This window comes from Hemiscyllium ocellatum, chromosome 35 (assembly GCF_020745735.1).
Source record: "Hemiscyllium ocellatum isolate sHemOce1 chromosome 35, sHemOce1.pat.X.cur, whole genome shotgun sequence".
Lineage (NCBI taxonomy): Eukaryota > Metazoa > Chordata > Chondrichthyes > Orectolobiformes > Hemiscylliidae > Hemiscyllium > Hemiscyllium ocellatum.
The window spans coordinates 7,754,107-7,775,171 of record NC_083435.1 but is presented as its reverse complement, the minus strand read 5'-3'; the positions used below and the strand labels follow the sequence as shown (position 1 = coordinate 7,775,171).

Here is a 21,065-nt window from a genome sequence, read left to right as displayed (position 1 = left end):
CAGAAAACGATGAAATTAAGGAGGTCAATTTGGGATTAATATGGAGATCATCCACAACCTAGTTGAACAATGAACCAAGTTTCAGGGTCTGAATAGCCTATTGCCGGCTATTCTTATGTAAAACTGGAATACATTGCTCAATGTAGAAAAATCCTTGAAGGTATCTTTTGTAACACTCTCCAGGAGACCATGAAATCCCAAGGCCACATCATTGATCATCCATAGAACCATACATCCATCCATCATTCCCTAAAAGTCTATTTTTCTGTCTGTTCTATTCCCTTTATGCATCCTCTAATTTTCTCAAGAAAATAAACAAGTGAGCCCTTTGGAAATCAAACTCAATTTAGGATTTCTTAAAATACAATGACAGATTACTGTTTATTCACGTGTTTTATTTTTGGTTGTTAGTCAATTAAATACAAGTGACATTGGGCTGAATTTTCCCTTTTTTTGACAAAGAGTAGTTCAAATGGGATTAACGTGAAACCACCACAGCCCATGGTGAGTTTTCCCAGACAATTTTCTGCTTGTCTCATCAATTACGCAACAGGGCTTTTTGCCACCTATCTCATGACACAGTAGCAGAAGTGCTTGCTACTGCCAGGACTTTGCAATTTTTACACCACTGTGACCAGAGACAAATACCAAATTCGCACCACTTCAAACAGCACAAATTGGAAACCATCCTTCACGTTCTGACATTGGAATGCCCTGTGGTTATCCCACAGGGGCCCAGAAAGGCATTAGCTCCTCGATTCAAAGATAGAACAGAAGGTAGATAGGAAGGCTGTGCTTATTCCTGCTGACCAGCAAATAGGGCTTTGGCACCTGAATAAGCCAGCCTGAAGCAAAATAGCTACTTGAATCAGTTCAGCATCCAGAGTGAAATACTATGCCCACAATGCAGGAAGGTGAGTGATCTTCTACCTTCTCCAAGACTATGTGCCTCCATCTTCTCTCTGCTGCCTCACAGTCAAAACCACAATTCACTCAATCTGACATTGCATCCATCTCTAGCTAAAACTCTTGGATTACAATAGGCCGAAGTGGGTACCGCGGATGCTGGAGATTAGAGTCAAGATTAGAGTGGTGCTGGAAAAGCACAGCAGGTCAAGCAGCATCCGAGGATCAGGAAAATTGATGTTTCGGGCAAAAGCCCTTCGTGGGGAATGTAGGATTGCAATGTTCATTCTTGCATGCAACATGTTCACTCAGAGCGTCTGTCACAATTCATTCCCTAAATTACTAGTCTTACTTGGCCTCTGCACTGTCTACTCAATTTACTGGGTAAACCAGCCAAAATGAATGAGCACTACAAAATGAAGCTGAGTATCAAAACATACAACCTGTATAGATATGCAAGATTTATGCATTTTCCTTTGTGCAAAGTGATCTGGCAGAAGCACACAAGTCATAAGCGTTCTTGAGCCCCAAAGTGAAATCCATAAGTAGTAGTGTGAGACTTGGTCTGAAAGTAGGCATCGTAGAGTCAGAGATATATAACATAGAAACAGACCCTTCAGTACAACTCATCCATGCTGACCAGATATCCTAAATTAATCTAGTCATATGTGCCAACATTTGGCCTGTATCCTTCTAAACCCTTCCTATTCATATACCTATCCATATGCTTTATAAATGTTGTAATTTTACCAGCCTCCACAAAATTCCTCTGGCAGCTCATTCCTGACTTGCATCACCCTCTGTATGGAAAGGTTGTCCTTTAGGTCCCTTTTAAATCTTTACCCCCTCACTTTAAAGCTATGTCGTCTAGTTTTGGACTCCCTCACTCTGGGGAAAATATCTGTCTATTTACCTTATAATATCATGAGGGGTATGGATAAACCTCTAAGATCACATGTCAGCCTCAGACTTTCCAGGGAAAATAGCACTAGTCTATTTAGCCTCTGCTTAGAACTCAAAGTCACCAACTCCGGCAACATCCTTGTAAATCTTTTCTGGACCCTTTCAAGTTTTACAAATCTTTCCTATAGCAAGGAGACCAGAATTGCATGAAGCATTCCAAAAGTGGCCTCACTAATGTCCTGTACAGCCACAACATGACCTTAATTCCTGTGCTCAATGCACTGACCAATAAAGGCAAACATACCAAACACCTTTTTTACTATCCTATCTACCTATGACTCCATTTTCAAGGAACTATGAACCTGCACTCGAAGATCTCTGTTCAGCAACAATCGCCCAGACCTTACCATTAAGTGTATAAGTCCTGCTTGATTTGCCTTTCTAAAATGCGGCACTTCACATTTATCTAAATTAAATTCCATTTGCCATTACTTGGCCAATTGGCACATCTGATCAAGATCTCGTTGTAGTCTGAGGTAACATTCTTCGCTTTTCACTATACCTCCAATTTTGGTGTCAGCAGCAAACTTACTACCCATTCCTCCTGTGTTCATATCCAAATAATTTAAGTAATTGACAAAAAAGCAGCTGACCCAGTACTGATCCGGATATGGTAAGACTGGTGGTTTGCTAATGCTGACTTGCATGGACAAATGGTGAAGAAGTACATTGTCTGTGGAGCACACAGTGAAGTTGTGAAGCCAAAGTTGGTTGAAAGCCCAGAGAAGCGCTGTCAGTCAGTCACCATTTAGGAGAAAGCAAGAACTGCAGATGCTGGAGACTCAGAGCCAAAAAGTGTGGTTTCTCTTTATTGGTCCTTCAGTTGAGTTTGGTCTAAAAGACTCCTTGGCATTTATAGTTAACAACAAAATTAACAACTTGGCATTTATATAGCTCCAATGGAGCAAAATGTTTTAAGCCAGAAATTTAACAGCAATGTGACATGACAAATAAACAAGACAAGAGATCTGAAACACAAAAAGATATAAATTTTTCATCATCTTGACAGAAAATGATACCAGGAGGAACAGGTCACATTTTAGGCAAGTTATGAAATTTTATTGACAAGCAATCCAATTATTTGTACAAACAGTAAAAATAAAATAAAACATTAATTTGCATTTGTTCTGGTCAGCATCCAGGTTTTCTCTGAAAAAGAGATTTTCATAGTGTAATATTTTCCAGAAAAAATAACTCCATTAACAGAATGCAGAAGTAAAACAAGTATTGAAAATCATTTATATTTGCTTCATTGAACAGAAGATACCTGAGCTAGATTCTGGGCTGGGTCCTCAAATATTTTAAAGTGGGACCTAATCCCAATTCCAATTTTTAATATTAAAGATATTATCCTTAATCACCAATGGGCCTTATCAAATACAACCTTTTCAGTGTGCATATTAAAAATATCATCCCCCCCCTTATTAAATAATAAAATGATTTATCTAGTCAAATAAAACTCACATTTTCTTCAACCCCTCTTTCCTACACTAAAAGAAAGCGTCTTTTCTGAATGCAGTGATACTGAGAGTAAGGTGCCACAAGCACCGACAACAATCTGAAACCAAGGTATGCATCACATGCAAACGTAGACAGCATTTTCAGCAGCTATAGAAAAATGGAGGCTAATGCAATTCAAACCCATCACATAACTCAGCATCCAGATCTAAACATAGTTCTTGCTGAACTATCACCTGACAGGAGCAAAAACCATTGTTAATTGCTTGCTAGCCAGGTGTGCTACAGTCAGTTAACTATTGCCTAGGTGTATATTTTGTTCAAGTATTTCTCCTTCATAGATACAAACCAGCTATCTGCCAAATACCACTTTCTGACGTGGAGCTAAGACAAAGTCACACTAGCTAGAGTCAAGGAATTAAAATATACAAGTCTTTATTCTGAGGTGTCAGTCTGCTCAGCAGACCTTCACTTGAGGAGTCCTGCCCCATGTCTATACATCTCAATAATATGGAATTGAGAAACGACCACCTGACCCAAGCAGGTCAGCAGGTTAAGAAGCTACATAATATAACTTGGCACTTGGAACCGTCTGACAGAACTTTAAAGGATAGCTTTAAGACTGTGATACAAATGTACTTTTTCTGAATGCTGCCTCCTACTAGGCTTTTATTGATGGTCTGACCTAGACCACCTCTGCTATGTCCTCATGCAAGTAAAGAACCTCATTTTCATTAAACTAGAGACACCGGTAGTACTCTTGAATTCTCCTGTTTTGGATTTTGACATACTGACAACTTCACCCAGCTAAACCCATTTTCTTATAAATGTTATTTTAAAAATATTTTAAAAGTGCATATTTAGCAACAGTTCAACATGGTCCTGGAGATGAAGTACCAAAAAAAAACAAAAGTGTTTAAGATCAGGTATAGAACAGGGCTGGCCACAAGTACAAACATTTCATAGTTGGTGATAAGTCCACATCACCTGCTCACCAGTAAATTAAGGAAAAACTACTTGTTGCAGAGAGAGAGGATGGTAAAGAAATTTGGAGTTTTCAAATGTTGATTTTAATTTAAAAACACAGCCTATTGTAAACAAAGCAATGAAAACTAGCAATTTGTGTAGTGATATAAAAATAATTTTTTCCCCAATAAACTGGAGCCTGTGATTTCTTATGACTTGTTTAGATTGCACTCCCATGGAGATGGGGAGACAGTAGGCTTTTACTTAATGCGAATCTTCACAAATGATATGGATTCAGTTATGTCGTTCAGGCCCTTTTCAAAAACTAAGTAGATGTATTGCTCATTGCTTGAAGTATTGTTGGAGGTAGTCATGGAGGAATAACCACTTGGGCCAGGCCAGATCATTATTTTGTCCTTTACCCACGACTTTCCATTGTCATAACTCCATCTAAGAGTAAGATTTATACCTAGGGATTAAACGAGATAAAATATAGTGAATTGAAACATTGTATTACTCCAATTACAGAGGTGCAGTATCACGAACTATGTACCAAATCTTGCAAGAACAATACGCTTAGGTGAAACATTTGCCGTTGACTCAAAATATTTTCTTTATAAATTGCTAGAAGTAAGAGCAAATAATAGTGAGGTGAGGATCTTGGTGAATGGTGGCACCCTCAGACTGCCATCTGATTTATAAAGATAGAAAGAAGCAAAGGAGGAATCAGGGTAAATTAGAATCAAATGAGGCAGGAAAACAATAACGAAACTAAAAGAAGATTGAGGAAGCGAGAAGACAGAAATATAAAAAATTAGTTAAAAGAAAAAAAAACCCACTTTAAAAGATACATAATTTACCATCTATATTTAAATAATGACATTATTGTTAGTTTCCCCTCAATCAGCATCACTAAAAGTAGATAGTCATATCATCTCGTTATTTGTAGAATCTTGCTTTGGGCAAATTCATTGCAATATTTCTTACAACAGGGCACAAATGCTCACTATCTTTGATTCCATTGGCCAAAATGCTTTGGGACTTCCTGATACATTAAAGGTGCTTTGAAAATTAAAATAATCATAGAATGTTCATTAATTTGTACAGTTATACGATGACCAGTTGTACTGATTGGATTAACCAAATCTAATTGCAGTTGTGGCTCTCTAAGTAAACTCTGTGTGAAAAGAAACAGATCACTAATTAACATGTGGCCTCACTTAGACCAATGTTTCCTTGAAATCATGTCTCACAAACTTGATTAAGTTTTTTGAAAAAATAACAGAGGATTGATGAGGGCAAAGCAGTAGATGTGATCTATATGGACTTCAGTAAGGCATTCAACAAGGTTCTCCACGGGAGACTGATCAGCAAGGTTAGATCTCATGGAATACAGGGGTAACTAGCCATTTGGATACAGAACTGGCTCAAAGGTAGAAGACAGACGGTGGTAGTGGAGGGTTGTTTTTCAGACCGGATGCCTATTTCCAGTGGAGTGCCACAAGGATCGGTGCTGGGTCCTCTACTTTTTGTCATTGACATAAATGATTTGGATGCGAGCATAAGAGGTACAGTTAGTAAGTTTGTAGATGACACCAAAATTGGAGGTGTAATGGACAGCAAAGAGGGTTACCTCAGATTACAACAGGATCTGGACTAGATGGGTCAATGGGCTGAGAAGTGGCAGATGGAGTTTAATTCAGATAAATGTGAGGTGCTGCATTTTGAGAAAGCAAATCTTAGCAGGATTTATATACTTAATGGTAAGGTCCTAGAGAGTGTTGCTAAACAAAGAGACTTTGGAGTGCAGATTCATAGCTCCTTAAAAGTGGAGTCGCAAGTAGATAAGATAGTGAAGGCGGCATTTGGTATGCTTTCCTTTATTGGTCAAGAGTATTGAGTACAGGAGCTGGGAGGTCATGTTGTGGCTGTACAGGACATTGGTTAGGCCACTGTTGGGATATCACGTGCAATCTGGTCTCCTTTCTATCAGAAAGATGTTGTGAAACTTGAAAAGGTTCAGAAAAGACTTACAAGGATATTGCCAGGGTTGGAGGATTTGAGGTATAGGAAGAGGCTGAGGTTTACAAAATTATGAGGGGCATGGATAGGATAAATAGGCAAAGTCTTTTCCCTGGGGTCGGGGAGTCCAGAACTAAAGGGCATAGGTTTAGGGTGAGAAGGGAAAGATATAAAAGAGATCTAAAGGGCAACTTTATCACACAGAGAGTGGTACGGGTATGGAATGAGCTGCCAGAGGAAGTGGTGGAGGCTGGTACAATTACAACATTTAAGAGGCATCTGGATGGGTATATGAATATGAAGGGCTTGGAGGGATATGGGCCGGGTGCTGGCAGGTGGGACTAGATTGGGTTGGGATATCTAGTCGGCATGGATGACTCTGTGACTCTATTTACTTTCAAAAGACTGCAGCAACCAGCAGGAAACCACAGAGATCACAAGTGGGAAGATTATTAAAATTAATTTCACAGAGACAAGGGATCTTTTATCCATTCACCTGGACTGGTTTGTGTACTTTGCATGTATGGTAGGATGTACTTAACCCCATGAGAGAATGCAAATATGGTGGTACCCAGAAACATCAGCAGCGCCAGTGTCAGAATTGTTGACTCACGTTTCACTGGGTTTGCAGGATTACTGAAGAAAACAATGTCATCTTTTACTAATACTCCAGCAGCCACAGCCGGGTCTATCAGAGTCTCATCAAAGATCACATTTTCTATTGGCAGGGACTCGCATGCATCAAAACTCTTCACTATTATTCGGCAATGACAGTGGTAGAAATTCTGATTCCTTGCGTTAATCACCACAGTACCATCCGATAATTCATAGGGCTTTAAAAAGATGACACAAACAAGTTCTTTTATTTCAATTAAATATCAAAAAACAATAATTACCACTGAAAAGGGAACAGTGTCCCATTTAACCCGCGTTAAGAACGGTCAATCATACAAACATCAGAAATATGAACATGCTCAGCCATCAGTATATTTATGACTGATCTTATCTTGATGTCAGCTCCACTTTTCTTGCCTGCCATCCATAACTCTGAGTCTCCTGTAGGCCAAATATTTATTTGATTCAGCCTTGAATATAGTCAATGATTCCAATTCTCTATGGTATGGAGAACTTAACAGAGAAGCAAGTTCTGAGAGAAGAAGTTCCTCCTCATCACTATTTTAAATGGCCACTCCTTATTCTAAATTATACCCTCTCGTCTTAGATTTCCCTTTACTCTAGAACTCAACGTTTTAGTATTGAATTTGCCTAAGAGGCAAATGGATTGACTCCTTTCCTCACCACCACAGAATTGACTACTTGTTCCCTCATCAGAAATGCTTCTTGTCAACAGAAAAGAGATTATTACCTGGTTTTCATCTGGATTGAAGTCAAAGAATTTTTTTGGCTGATCGAAGGGAATTCCCTTCAGACTCCCTCCATTCTTCCAGGTCTTGCCATGGTCATCGCTGAAAAGGCAGAATATTCCATCTTCCTCAATTGTACCATGCCCACAAACGATCAAACGGCCTTTCTTTGGGTTGTATCTTTTCTGTAAAAAATTTCTGCATTGTGAGAAAATGACCAGAACTTTAGGGAGCTGCAAGCTCGGTTTATTGGCATGAAAAATAAATCTTGGAGAGACCAACACAAAAAAGGCAGTGAATTCTATGAAAAACTGTAATGAAACCAAGTATTCAACAACACCTATAACTGGTAGTCAGTGTCATACTCTAGACTACTCTGCAAGATGACGATGTAGCCCTCATACTTTAAGAATATCCTGAAGCAATTACTGCTGGCAACATTTGAAAATGGACATCTTGGATTTAGACATTTCTTCATCAGCTATTATACTGGAGGTATTTTGTTTAAACTGCATTGTAACTTGTCATGCTCTTAAATACAGGTGTCCCACACATCCACGGGTGATACATTCCAAGGCCTACCACGGATGCTTGAAGCCATAGATAACAGCAAATCCAATCATTTAAAATGGGAAACATACCTCTCCTTAAGCCCCCCCCCCAACCGGTCCTCATTCTCGTTTACTTCTGGAATGTTCGGTGTAATATTTTTGGGCCGCGGTAAACGCAGATAACTGAAACCACGGAAATTGAATCCACAGATACAGGAGTTCTACTGTACCTAATTAACCCATTACATAATTTACTTGGAGCATTGCTGAATTTTGTACTCAATAACGGAGGGATGCCAGTTGTGACAAAAAGGATCACCTTTTAAAAAGGTAGCACATACTATGAGCCTAAGCAATTCTCTTTATTTATTGTTCACACTAAATCAGCTGGTAGATGGCAAATGGAATTTACTCCTAATAAGTGCTGATGATGCCTTTTGGCAAGGCTAATAATATACACAATGTATGGTAGGTCCTAGGGAGTACTGAGGAACAAAGGGATCTTGGCATACAAAGTCCATAGATCTCTGAAGGTGTCAGCACAGGTAGATAGGGCACTGAAGGTAATATGCAGGATGCTTATCTTTATTGGATGGGACATTGGATATAGGAGCAAGGAAGTCTCGTTACAATTTGATAAAACATTGTTTCGGTCACAGATGGAATACTGTGCGCAGGTCTGATCACCACACTATTGGAACTCAAGATTAGACTGGAGAGGGCAGAAATCATATTTACCAGGACATTAGCTATAGATATAATGGAACATGCTGTCTGAGGAAGTGGTGGAGGCAAGTACTCTTGCAACATTTGAGAAACATCTGAATAAGTACTTAAAATGCCAAAACATCATAGACTATGGACCAAGTACAAGTAAATGAGATTAGTTTGGTGTTTGTTGGTCAGCACAGAAATGGTGGGCTTCAGGGCCTGTTTCTATGCTTATGATTTTATGACTCTATAACTCTAAAGAAGCAACTAAATAAAAACTTTTCACTTCCAACAGCAGAACATACTGCCTTGGAGTGCAAATCACTAAATTGTTATTTGTAACTGTCATTAAAGTATGCTTTATAATTAAAAAACATTCAGCAGTCTTATTCACTTAAGGTAAAGTTTGATTGAATTGCTGTTCATTTCTACTATTTATAATCAAACAAAACAGGATGGGATTGACGATGAGAGTGTGGTGCTGGAAAAGCAGAGCAGGTCAGGTAGTATCCGAGGAGCAGGAGAACCAACATTTCGGGCAAAAGCCCTTCATCAGGAACTTTCCTGATGAAGGGCTTTTGCCCAAAACGTCGATTCTCCTCTCCTCAGATGCTGCCTGACCTGTTGTGCTTTTCCAGCATCACACTCTCAAATCTAATCTCCAGCATCTGCAGTCTTCATTTTCTTCAGGATGGGAGTGACAACCAATGCAAAACCTTAAGGAATTTTTTAACCATAAAGCAAGTTATTCCAGAAATCACTTGTGCACTTTTTCTACAGTTTACAACTGTTCAAGATTAATTTTGCCCAGATAAGACCCTGCTAATAAAATTGATCAGATCAAAATTGTGCAATTCGACTTGTACAGTAATGTATGAAATAGGAGCTGACATAAATTTTTTGACCCTTTGAATTCATACATCAAAGAACTATCTCAGCACCACTTTTCTAAAGTGATGCTTTATTTCTCAATTCTGGCTATATTGGGGGAAAAAAAACCAAACATACAATCACCATCTTGAATATACTTCAATGTACAGTATTCTAAAAATCCATAACATGCTGAGCTGAGGAACCCCTGATCTCAGTCTGAAATACCAGAATTTGTATCCTAGGAATTTGATTCCCATTTCTGGCCTTCCCAGCAAAAGGAATCCCAGCATCTATCATATTATGCCCCTTAAAAAACTTACATTTTAATGCGGTCACCTGTCAGGTTTCCAAATTCCACTAAAGAGAGTTTACTGAATCTGTGTATTGGATAAACACTACCTCATCCCTTGAATCAGTCCAGTGTATCATTGTTGTAGTTTCTCCAAGACAGAAATAGCCTTCATATTTCTAGTTAATGGTTGTACTGGACAAGTTACATCCCAAAAGTGAAACCTGAGTTGATAGATCACACATTTTATTTTTGCAATTTGATTACTGTGATGGGCACTGAACATATTTACAGGAGGGCCCCAGTGTTCTTTTAACAAATTTAGAAAAATCTTAAAAAGCAAAAGGAAAAAATGAACCAAATGATATTCTTTACAGTTACTCAATCCTAATGAAGTATCACTTCTGTCTTGAATTGAAGATTTCTTATTAACTATCTCTTTCCAATCTTTATCTAGCTGCTGAAACTGTTCAGGCCAATCTCCCAGCTCTGATAGAACTAAAAGACAGATCTGTCAACAAGGACAGTTCTAGGGGCAGCACAGTGGCTCAGTGGTGAGCACTGCTGCCTCACAGGACCAGGGTCCCAGGTTCAACTCCAGCCTTGGAATTTGCACATTCTCCCGGTGTCTGGGTGGGTTTCCTCCACAGTCCAAAGGCGTGCAGGTCAGGTGAATTGGCCATGCTAAATTGTCCATAGTGTTAGGCGCATTAGTCAGTCAGAGGGAAATGGGTCTGGCTGGGTTGTCCTTTGGAGGTTCGGTCTGGACATGTTGGGCCAAATGGCCTGTTTCCACACTGTAGGGAACCTAATCTAATCTATAAATTAGATTCAATCTACAAATTTCTACAATCTAAAAAAAATGTTTTAAACTGCCCTTATACTATGATGATTTATCTTCTCCAGAACTAATTTTACCAGTGGCCCTTGTCCATCTGCTTCTGTGTAGGTCATGAAGCTCAACAATGTAAATACTCAGCAATTAACAAATTGATTGAGACACTTATCTCAAGCCACCTATCTTGGAAATAACGTTTGAACTGACTGTTCAAAAATAATTTCTGACCTCTTCAAAAACAAGTCACTTTCATAGAAATGACACTTAAGGTTTATTTTGTTTCCCTTCTGAATTAAATCTCTCAATAACTATATACTCCAATATATCATTTCTTTTGTCATAAATGGTATCCTGACATTTATTTCCCCAAATACTTGTGACACCTGCATGTTAACTTGCTTAGATTTTTGTACAGGTCACCCCCAAATGCCAACATTTCAAAGACCAAAGAATGGTATAAAAGATGGAGAGAGAACAGGAAATGTTGTTCTCTCACCATCTTTTAAAAAGCATTGCTCATTTTCTTCTTCTATAATGAATAATTAAATACTTTCTGACCTTTCCAGTTTATAACTACCTTTGTATAATCAGACTTATAATGTGTTAATCTGTTTCCTTCATCTAAATCATGCATTAGACTATAAATAGCTGAGGCATAAGTATTTTACTTGTTGGTGACCCCGAGTTGAAGCTTGCCAAACTTTAAGTGATCTATTTAGTGCAATAGTGTGTTACCCTTCAACCAGTCTTCAATTCATGCCGACATGTTATCTTCAATCCAGTTATCTGTAATAACTTACATGATATCTCTTCAAATTAGATTAGATTTCTTACAGTGTGGAAACCGGTCCTTCGGCCCAACAAGTCCACTCCGACCCGTCGAAGCGCAACCGGAGGAAACCCACGCAGACACGGGGAGAATGTGCAAACTCCCCACAGTCAGTCGCCTGAGGCGGGAATTGAACCCGGGTCTCTGGCGCTGTGAGGCAGCAGTGCTAACCACTGTGCCGCCCAAATAGTGCTCATTGCTTAGGCTTCTCAGCAGTACGCACATTGGAAAATTATTTTCATCCCAGAAAACTTTAATTTATTTAAAAAACTGATCAGGGTACACTGAAATGGTGGACGATTATGTCCTTTGGACCTTTTATATCCCTTTCAGTTATTTTTAAATCAAGGTATTCAAATGGAAAGCTCAATGTTCCCCATTAAACTGCTTATTTTGACTCAAATTTTCATCTGTATCAATGGAAGTACATCAAGTTACTATTCAATAATTTTCCTTCTTTTAAAAAGTAGAGATTATGTTTTGTCACATTACTAGGCTGACTGCATTGATGTGTGAGATCATGTAATTCTTTTGCAGAGAGTTTAAGTGTAACCTAACTAGCACAATTCCAACTGCATTGTGAATTTCACAAAATTTGCTCAAAACAAAAACTCTAGGTCATGTGATTGTTCATGTGCCTACGAGTTCCCCTTGTATGTGTTCTCCCTCCGATTTCACTCACCTGAATTCCAGCTCCAGGCCCAGGTGCAAACATTTTTGTGCCAATCATTTCAGACAAATTTCTTGGTTGGCTCCAGGTTCTCCCATCATCTTGACTCTCAATTAATAGTGTGCTGGAAACGTTACAGTGATAGTAGTGGGCACATATTGTGTACATGATGAAAATGAGATCCTTCTCTTCATCAACCAATATTACCCCCAAGTTCAGGCCATCAGTCCTTGAACCATCATCATCAAGGAAGGTGGTTGGGCTCCAGGTTTCACCTGAATAAGAAAATTATGAAGCTAAGTAACAACGTGAGGGATTGAAATTCTCTATCACTTCAAGCATCATGTTTCCATTCACAGGTATTGGACTCAACTTTAATAGCACACCAGGTGACATTTGCAATATCCACATTGGCGACTGTTATGGGTAAAGGTGTGAGCAGGTGATTTGCATTGTATTGTAACCAATTGTGAGTGATGAGCTGAAAAAAAACAAGATCATGAGACTCAGTCGCATGTGGCCTTATAAATGTTGTATCAGAAACTTCAGGCCCTTACATATTTAGTTCCAGTACCACTCATGTCCTCACAAGTTTTTTTAATTGAATTGTTCAGTCACTGGCTGTCACTCAGAATGGCGCCTCACCTGAAATAATCCAATAGGATGTACAGGTAGGCTCACTGTAAACAAATTAGTATATAACCAAGATGAATTTAAAACATTATCAAATTCATCAATTTCTTATCACCCATTGTATGTATTGTGGATCTACCTACAGCACATGGACTGCACTAATTCAAGACGACAGCTCACCACACCACTGTCTCGAGGGCAAGCAGGGATGAACAATAAATGTTGGCTAGCCAGCAATGTCCACATCCCATGAGTGAATAAAAAAAACCTCTTGGTGTACTGCTGGAATAGCTATGGTTCAGTAATAATTGCTACTGCTGATTGCTGTGTAGTGACTCCCCTCCTGACAATATTAGTTTGCAAAAATCTGTGTTAGGATCATTACAGATTAAATTATTCACTAAATTTTCTAATTATTGGAACTTGATGATTCATTAATGCCCTTAGGGAGGGAATTCTAAGACTTTGACCAAGTGACAGTAAAGGAATAGCAAAATAATTCCAAGTTGGGATGATGAGTGGCTTGGAGGGAAACTTGCAGATGGTGGTGTTCCCATGTATCTGATGCCCTTGTCTTTCTAGATGGAAGTGGTTGTGGTTTGGAAGGTACTGTCTGAAGAGCTTTGGCAATTTCTGCAGTGCATATTGTAGATAGTACACAGTGCTCCTACTGAGCATCGGCGGTGGAGGGAATAATGCCAATTAAGTAGATTGCTTTGTCCTGGATGGTCAAGCTTCTTGAGTATTGTTGGAGCTGCATCCATCCAGGCAAGTGGGAGTATCATATTCCTGACTTGTGCCTTGTAGACGTTTGACAGGCTCTGGGGAGTCATGTGGTGAATGATATGCCACAGTATTCTTAGCCTCTGACCGGCTCTTTCGGCCACTGTTTACATAGCAAGTCCAGTTGAGCTTCTGGTCAGTGGAACCCCAGGATGCTGATAGTGGGAAAGTCAGTGATGATAATTCTAATGAATGTCAAGTGACAGTGGTTCGATCATCTCATTGTCTGGCACGTATGTGGTGTGAATGTAACTTCCTACATGTCAGTCTGAGCCAAGACATAATCCAGATCTTGTTGCATTTGAACATTAACTCCTCAGATACTGAAGCAGTCCTGAACGGTGCTGAACATTGTACAATCATGGGCAAACATCCCCACTTCTGACTTTATGATGAAAGGAAGGTCATTGATGAAGCAGCTGAATCACCCAGAGGAACACAGCAGAGATATTCTGGAGCTGAGATGATTAACCTCCAGCAACCACAACCATCTTCCTATGTCCCAGGTATGACTCCAGCTAGCCAAGAGTCTGCCTCAATTCTTATTGATTCCAATTTTTCTGAGGGCTCCTTGATGATGCACTTGGCCGAATGGGGCCTTGATGTCAAAGGCTGACACTCTCACCTCACCTCTACAATTCAGCTCTTTTGTCCATGCTTGAACCAAGGCTGTAATGAGGTCAGGAGCCGAGTGGCCCTGGTGGAACCCAAACGAGGCATCATTGAGCAGGTTCTGCTTGATAACATTGTTAATGACACCTTCCATCACTTTACCGATTATCGAGACTGGACTATCGGGGATGGTAATTGGCCAAGTTGGATTCATCTGCTTTCACAGACTATACCTGGGCAATTTTCCACATTGTTGGGTAGATGCTAATGTTATAACATTGGCTTAAAGAACAGCAGGGTCTGGAGCACTTGTCTTCAGTACTATTGCTGGAACGTTGTCAGGGTGTTGTGTTTCTGTAGTGTAGCGGTTATCACATTTGCCTAATGCATGAAAGGCCCCTGGTTGACCAGGTTAACACCTCAATTTTAGGTATGCCAGTACTCTCCTGGTATGCCCTCCTGATCTTTCCATTAAACTAGGTTTCATCTCCTGTATTGAAGGTAATGGTAGAGTGGGGCCATGAGTTTGCAGATTGTGCCGGAGTATAATTCTTCTGCTACTGATGGTCCACAGTCTAGCAATAAAACTACTAGACCATTGTGCCCCACTAAGTACTGTTGATAAAAATATAGAATCATCCTAGTCTGCTCGGCACAGTTCCACATTAGGTCATTGAGCCACTAGATACTGTTTTCACTAATTGATTCTTCCCACAGTACAAAATTAACTTGAGAGCACCTGAAATTAACAAAGACAATTGGTTACCAGACAAGAGATTTAAACTGCGATTCTTCCAGGATTACAATCACAGATGGTGAAACCGTAGAAATATGTTCAACACGATCAAAGAAACTGACAGTAAATCAGGAAGAACATTTTGCTTCATGCAAGCAGTCAAAAACAGTGAAGTGCACTGGTGCTGGTTCTTTGCTGAGTTCTTTGTTCTTTTCTGTAGTCTTTGAGATATATTTCTCTTAACTGCCTTCTTAGGTAGACGTAGAAAATACTATTATATTACTTTCAAATGGATACCCAGTGTTGAGTTGCTAGATCTGTCTGAAGTCTGGTACATTTTGTATGGTGCTAAAGCTGCAGAATATGATGGAGTTATTCTCAATGTGAATGCGTGACTTCATTTCCCCCAAAACTGTGCGGTGACCATTTGTCAGTACTGCCAGAAGATGCATCTGCAGCTGGCAGATTGATGAGGTGAGGTCATGTGCATTTTTCCTTCACCACCTGCCACACACCCAGTCAAACAACTCCGTCTTTTAGGATTTAACCAGGTCAATCAGTAGTGCTGCTGCTGAGTCATTCTTGATTGCGCACATTGAAATCCACTCCCAGAGTACATTCTGTGCCCTTGCTACCCTCAGTGCATTTTCCAAGTGGTGTTCAATACAGCGGAGTACTGATTCAACAACTGAGGGAGGACAGGACGTGGTAACCAGCAGCAAGTTTCCTCGCTTATGTTTAAACTGTAGCCATAAGACCTCATGGGATCCTGAGTTGGATGTTGAGGACTCCCATGGCAACTCCCTCCCAACTGGACATAATAATGCCACCACTTCTGCCTGTTGGTTCTGTCAGTGGGAGAGGACATATGAGGTGATTGTGATGGTGGTATCTCGGACAGTCATTCTCATAGAATCTTAACTTTCAGAAAATGTCATGCTGTTGCTGAACTACTCTAAGACAAATTTCCTAATTTTGCCACTAGCTCACAGATATTGGTAAAGGAGCACTTTGCTCAGTCAACAGGGATGTTTTTGCCGATTTGGTTTCCAGTGCATGGTTCGATACCAGGTGGTTTGCAGAGTTTTATTTCTTTGAGGCTTCATTGTGATTGATATAACTGAGTAGCTTGCTATGCCATTTCAGAGGGCAGTTGATAGTCAACCACATTGCTATGGGTCTGGAATCACATGTGATGATGGCAGATTTCATTCCCTGATGGTCATCAGTGAATCAGATTGCTTTTGCCTGACAATTGACAGTGGTTTCATGGTAATCAGAAGATCCTTAATTCCATTTTTTTTGTTAAAATTGAACTCTTAACAGGATTCAAGTTCGGGTCGCCAGAACATTAGCTGAGTTTCTGGATTAATAGTGCAGCAATAATACCACTAGATCATTGTGCCCCTACTAGGTATTGTTGATCAGAACAAAGAATCTTGCCAATCTGCTTGGCTCAGTTACACATTAGATCATTGAACCACTGGATGCTATTATCACTAATTGATTCTTAGTGCAAAATTTACTTGAGAGTATCTGACATTAACAACAGCAACTGGTTACCAGACAAGAGATTTAAACTGTGATTCTTCCAGGATTACAATCACAGATGGTGACAACTGTAAAAATACGTTTACCACAGTCAAGGAACCTGACAGTTAGTAAATCAACAAGAACACTTTGCTTCATGCAAGCAGTCAGAAAACAGTGAAACGCAAGGGTGCTTCTTTATTGCTGATTCTGTAGTCTTTTTGAGATATATTTCTCCTAACTGCCCTCTCAGGTGGATGTAGAAAATTTATTATATTTCAACGAAGAGAAGCCAGGGAGTTATTCTTGGTGTCTAGCATATATTTATATTAATAATGGGAACTCGCTGTTTGTAAATTGGTTGCTGTATTTCTTACATTTAAACAGTAACTACACTTGAAAAATGCTAATTTTATGCAAAGCTCTTTGGGCCATATTGAGGCTGTGAAAGGCAACAGGTATTTGCAGTTTCTTTCTCTTTAACATAGGTCCAGAAATGAGCAAGATTGCAACTCATTCAAAACTGTAGAAACTTGTTACTAGGGATTTAAAAACAAAATTTGGCATTTCACACCAGAGCATTGTATATTTTCTGTGAAATCCAGAAAGCACCAACAAGTTTGTTCACAACAGTTAGTTTTAAATCATATCCGAAACATCTGAGCATGTGAAGTAAGTACTTCAATTGTGGACTTCATTAAACATGAATAGGGGGAAGAGCAGAAAAGATAACTCTGGCCATATTCAATTTTAGATTAGATTACTTACGGTGTGGAAACAGGCCCTTCAGCCCAACAAGTCCACACCGACCCACCGAAGAGCAACCCACCCAGAGCTATTCCACTACGTTTACCCCTTCACCTAACACTACGGGCAATTTAGCATGGCCAATTCATCTAACCTGCACATTTTTGGACTGTGGGAGGAAACTGGAGCACCCGAAAGAAACCCATGCAGACATGGGGAGAATGTGCAAACTCATTACAGACAGTTGCCTGAGGCAGGAAGTGAACTCGGGTCTTTGGCGCTGTGAGGTAGCAGTGCTAACCACTGTGCCACCGTGGTTTTGCAACTGGAATCCTTCTGCTTTAGAAGGTTAAATTAAGATATGTTTTTATCTTTGCAGAGCATTCAGGTTCAATCTGAACTTTAGAAGGTAGATCTGCTAAAAGACTGTGAAACAAATCAGAGGAGAAGACAACTTGTTCATTCCCCACAGAAGACAGGAGAGGTTACAGCGGCCAGTATTTACAATAATACAAATCTTGACCAGTGCAAAGGTCAGAATTTCATCATTCACAGTTCACTCACGTTCTACTTCTCCTACTACACCCTTCTTCTAAGTGCTTTTCATCAGCTAATTGTTTCAGAACCGCATTTTTTTTTAGAAAAAGGGATTCAGTAGTGATCCACAGATTTAATTCCTTTTTGTTTTCCCTCTTATTCCAACCACCCCAATGGTTTGATTTAAAGCAGCATTAGTTCAGAAAACAATTGCTTTATGTGTAGTCTGTTCTTAAATTCAGAAACATACGTTTGAACTGTGGAAAATTATTGAATGCTTTCGGATTGGAAGTGTCGCCCAATTTGTTTAGTCAACCACATTTCTGTATCTAAATATGGATATATGCCAATTCCCTTCAGCATTTGAATAGTTCAATTGTCAGAACCAAAAGAAAAATTTGATTATCAAACTGTGCAGCCTAATTAGGGAGTTATTCTGTTGCCAGAAATCAATGATTCAAACAGTCCTTTCATTCCTTAACAAAGTTAATCACCTTTATCAGTAGATGTGCGGACAGCAATGAACTTAGCACCAATATCTGCCGACGAATGCTTCCTAGCTTCTGCCACAGCTATGAGGTTATTATGAGGTGTGACTGCAATAAGGGGGATCCTAAAGGTGTCAACATGGCCAACCATACCACTTATCCACAGCAACTGTTCACTTTCGACCAGCGGCTTGATCTGGAAAGAGAAGGAAAATGATGAATTGTGTTACATAATATACCAGTTTATATGACCTCCGTCAATGGGAACGATTAATGGTTAAATTATCAGGACACGTTGCATTGACTAGGCTTATGTTCTTTTAAGTGTATAAGATCAAACTGAAATTTTTCAGTGATAGAGAACTTGATACGGTAGACTGACACACTGTTTCTGTTTATGGAAGAGTCCAGCTGAGCTAGTTCAGGGTAACTTGAGGAGGCAGGTCCTCTCAAAACATAAGGGTGCTGGAAATCTGTAAACTTTCACAATCAAAAAAATTTTGTCTGAGAGCAAATGGTAAATTATAAAATCCAGATTAATTGATACACTTGACTGACAAAAAAAATATAGAATCAGGACAGAGATAAACACAGCCATGATTATCAGAATGATAGAAAACTAACTACAGATTGTGCCCAATTCCTGTTCTGATTGTAATTTTTAAAAAATATAGTTTCAAGAAGCAATATATCCCAGTTAAAAGAAAACTTCAGAAGCTACAGAGACAGATTTGGACAAAAATTGTTGAACTCCATTTTAATTGTAACTCTTGTTTCAGTATTGCACTAGTGGAGGAGGCAGAACCAAAAAACATCATCCGAGAATGGATCTTTATCAGAACTGGGTGTAGAACAATAACACGGAGTCAGAGTGCAGGAACCTGTACTGTCGGATACTCACAGCCAACACTAGAAATGTGGGAAAATTGCTTTTCTATGTTGTTCACTTTTCAGTTCAGAAATATGAAATATGTTCTAGAACAGGTACTTTGCGTGTTTTGGATTTTACCAATCTTTGATGCACCTATTAAGCTAAAATAATTTTTTTTTCTCATGTCTGCTGCTGGTACGATCAGTTATGTAGAATTTCAGTACAGTAGTGGTTAACCACCTGGACTGGAAACACAATTGTGATAGATTGCAGAAGTCAGTTTCTGCACTGGCATTAGAATCTAAACATGTCTATCAATATTTATAAAATATATGTTCATAAATGAGGCAGATTAATATGGTTTGGAAGACTGCACCTGAACACATTTGTTCAAACATACACTGACTGTGAATGAAAGTATGAACGTAAAACTCCAAAATATGGGGTATTCCATTAAAATGAAGATGGCTTTTTATCCCTCCAGAGATTTAGGAGCCTGTGAAACTCCCAGAGAGCAATGAAGGTAAGGGTCATTTTAAAGGCACAGGTTGATAGATTCTTGACAAATAAGGAAGTCAAAGTTTATTAGAAATGGACTTGAGATTGTAATTAGACCAGACATGATCTTCATGAATGGTAGATTAGGCTTGAGGGGCTAAACGCTGCCACATGATGAAGGGGCTGCGCTTTGAAAGCTAGAACTTCCAAACAAACCTGTTGGACTATAACTGGATGCTGTGTGATTTTTAACTTGAACTAAAAGAAGTCAGAGTTGGAACAAGCGGAGCATTTTCAGAATGACAACTTATTAATATTGTAGTGCAACAGATCAGTACTGGGACCATCATTATTTATAAAATATACTAATAATTTGGGTGAGGAAAGTTTGCACATGACAAAAATAGGTGGAAAAGCAACTGGTCAGGATCGTACAGTCTACAAAGATAAGTGAGTTGGCAAAAAGGTGGCTGATGGATATAATGTGAGGTTATGGAACTTGGCATCAAGAGTAGAGGTCCTAAATATTATTTTAATGGAGAAAGATGTTACAGAACAAAAGTGTTTAGGACTCCTCATTCATAAACTTCAGTTTGAGGAAGGGTCACTGGATCGGAAATATTAATTGATCTGATCTCTTCCCAAAGACGCTGCCAAACCTGCTGAACTTTCCCAGTAATTTCTGTTTTTGTGTCAGATTTCTAGAATCCACAGTTCTTTTGGTGTTTTTGTACAGTTACATCATAACCTCTAAACAATGTATTAGTTAGGAACTGCTTAAGTATTTTATGTAGTTCTTGTCACCACACAATGGGAAGGATGTGATTTCACTAGAGGGTGCTGGAGGACTTCACCAGGATGTTGTAGTTATGAAGAGATTGGTTAGGCTGAGGGGGCTAACAAAGGTGTACAAAATTATTGGAGGCACAGATAGGGATATCCGAAAGCATCTTTTCCCTTTAGCAGAGTTATCAACAGTCAGGGGGATTGAGGGGGATTTTCAGAATTTCTTTTTCACCCAGAGATGGTTGGCAGATGGAATTCAGGGCCTGAAAAGATGGTAAATGAGTTTTTAGATGATATTAAATAAGTGTTTAAATGATCACAAAGTGCCATTGCGTATAAGGCTATGGGCCAAATGCTGGAAAATGGAACTAGGGTTGGCAGATGCTTGATTCCTGGTGTGGACT

At 39.3% G+C, this 21,065-nt stretch overlaps 1 protein-coding gene across 2 annotated transcripts in view; it reads right to left on the bottom strand.

The window, feature by feature from the left end:
- Positions 1-2,906: 2,906 nt before the first annotated feature.
- The window catches only part of neu1 (neuraminidase 1), a 29,375-nt gene continuing 11,216 nt past the window's right edge, over positions 2,907-21,065 (bottom strand). For both annotated transcript variants that reach the window (XM_060850376.1, XM_060850375.1), the window contains 5 exons: positions 18,513-18,702; positions 12,453-12,715; positions 7,682-7,864; positions 6,929-7,148; positions 2,907-4,762 (listed from right to left, as the gene is read on the bottom strand). In XM_060850376.1, coding sequence (XP_060706359.1) covers positions 4,554-4,762; positions 6,929-7,148; positions 7,682-7,864; positions 12,453-12,715; positions 18,513-18,657 — 1,020 coding nt within the window. In that variant the 5' untranslated portion in view covers positions 18,658-18,702 and the 3' untranslated portion in view covers positions 2,907-4,553. The remainder of the gene's footprint in view (positions 4,763-6,928; positions 7,149-7,681; positions 7,865-12,452; positions 12,716-18,512; positions 18,703-21,065) is intronic.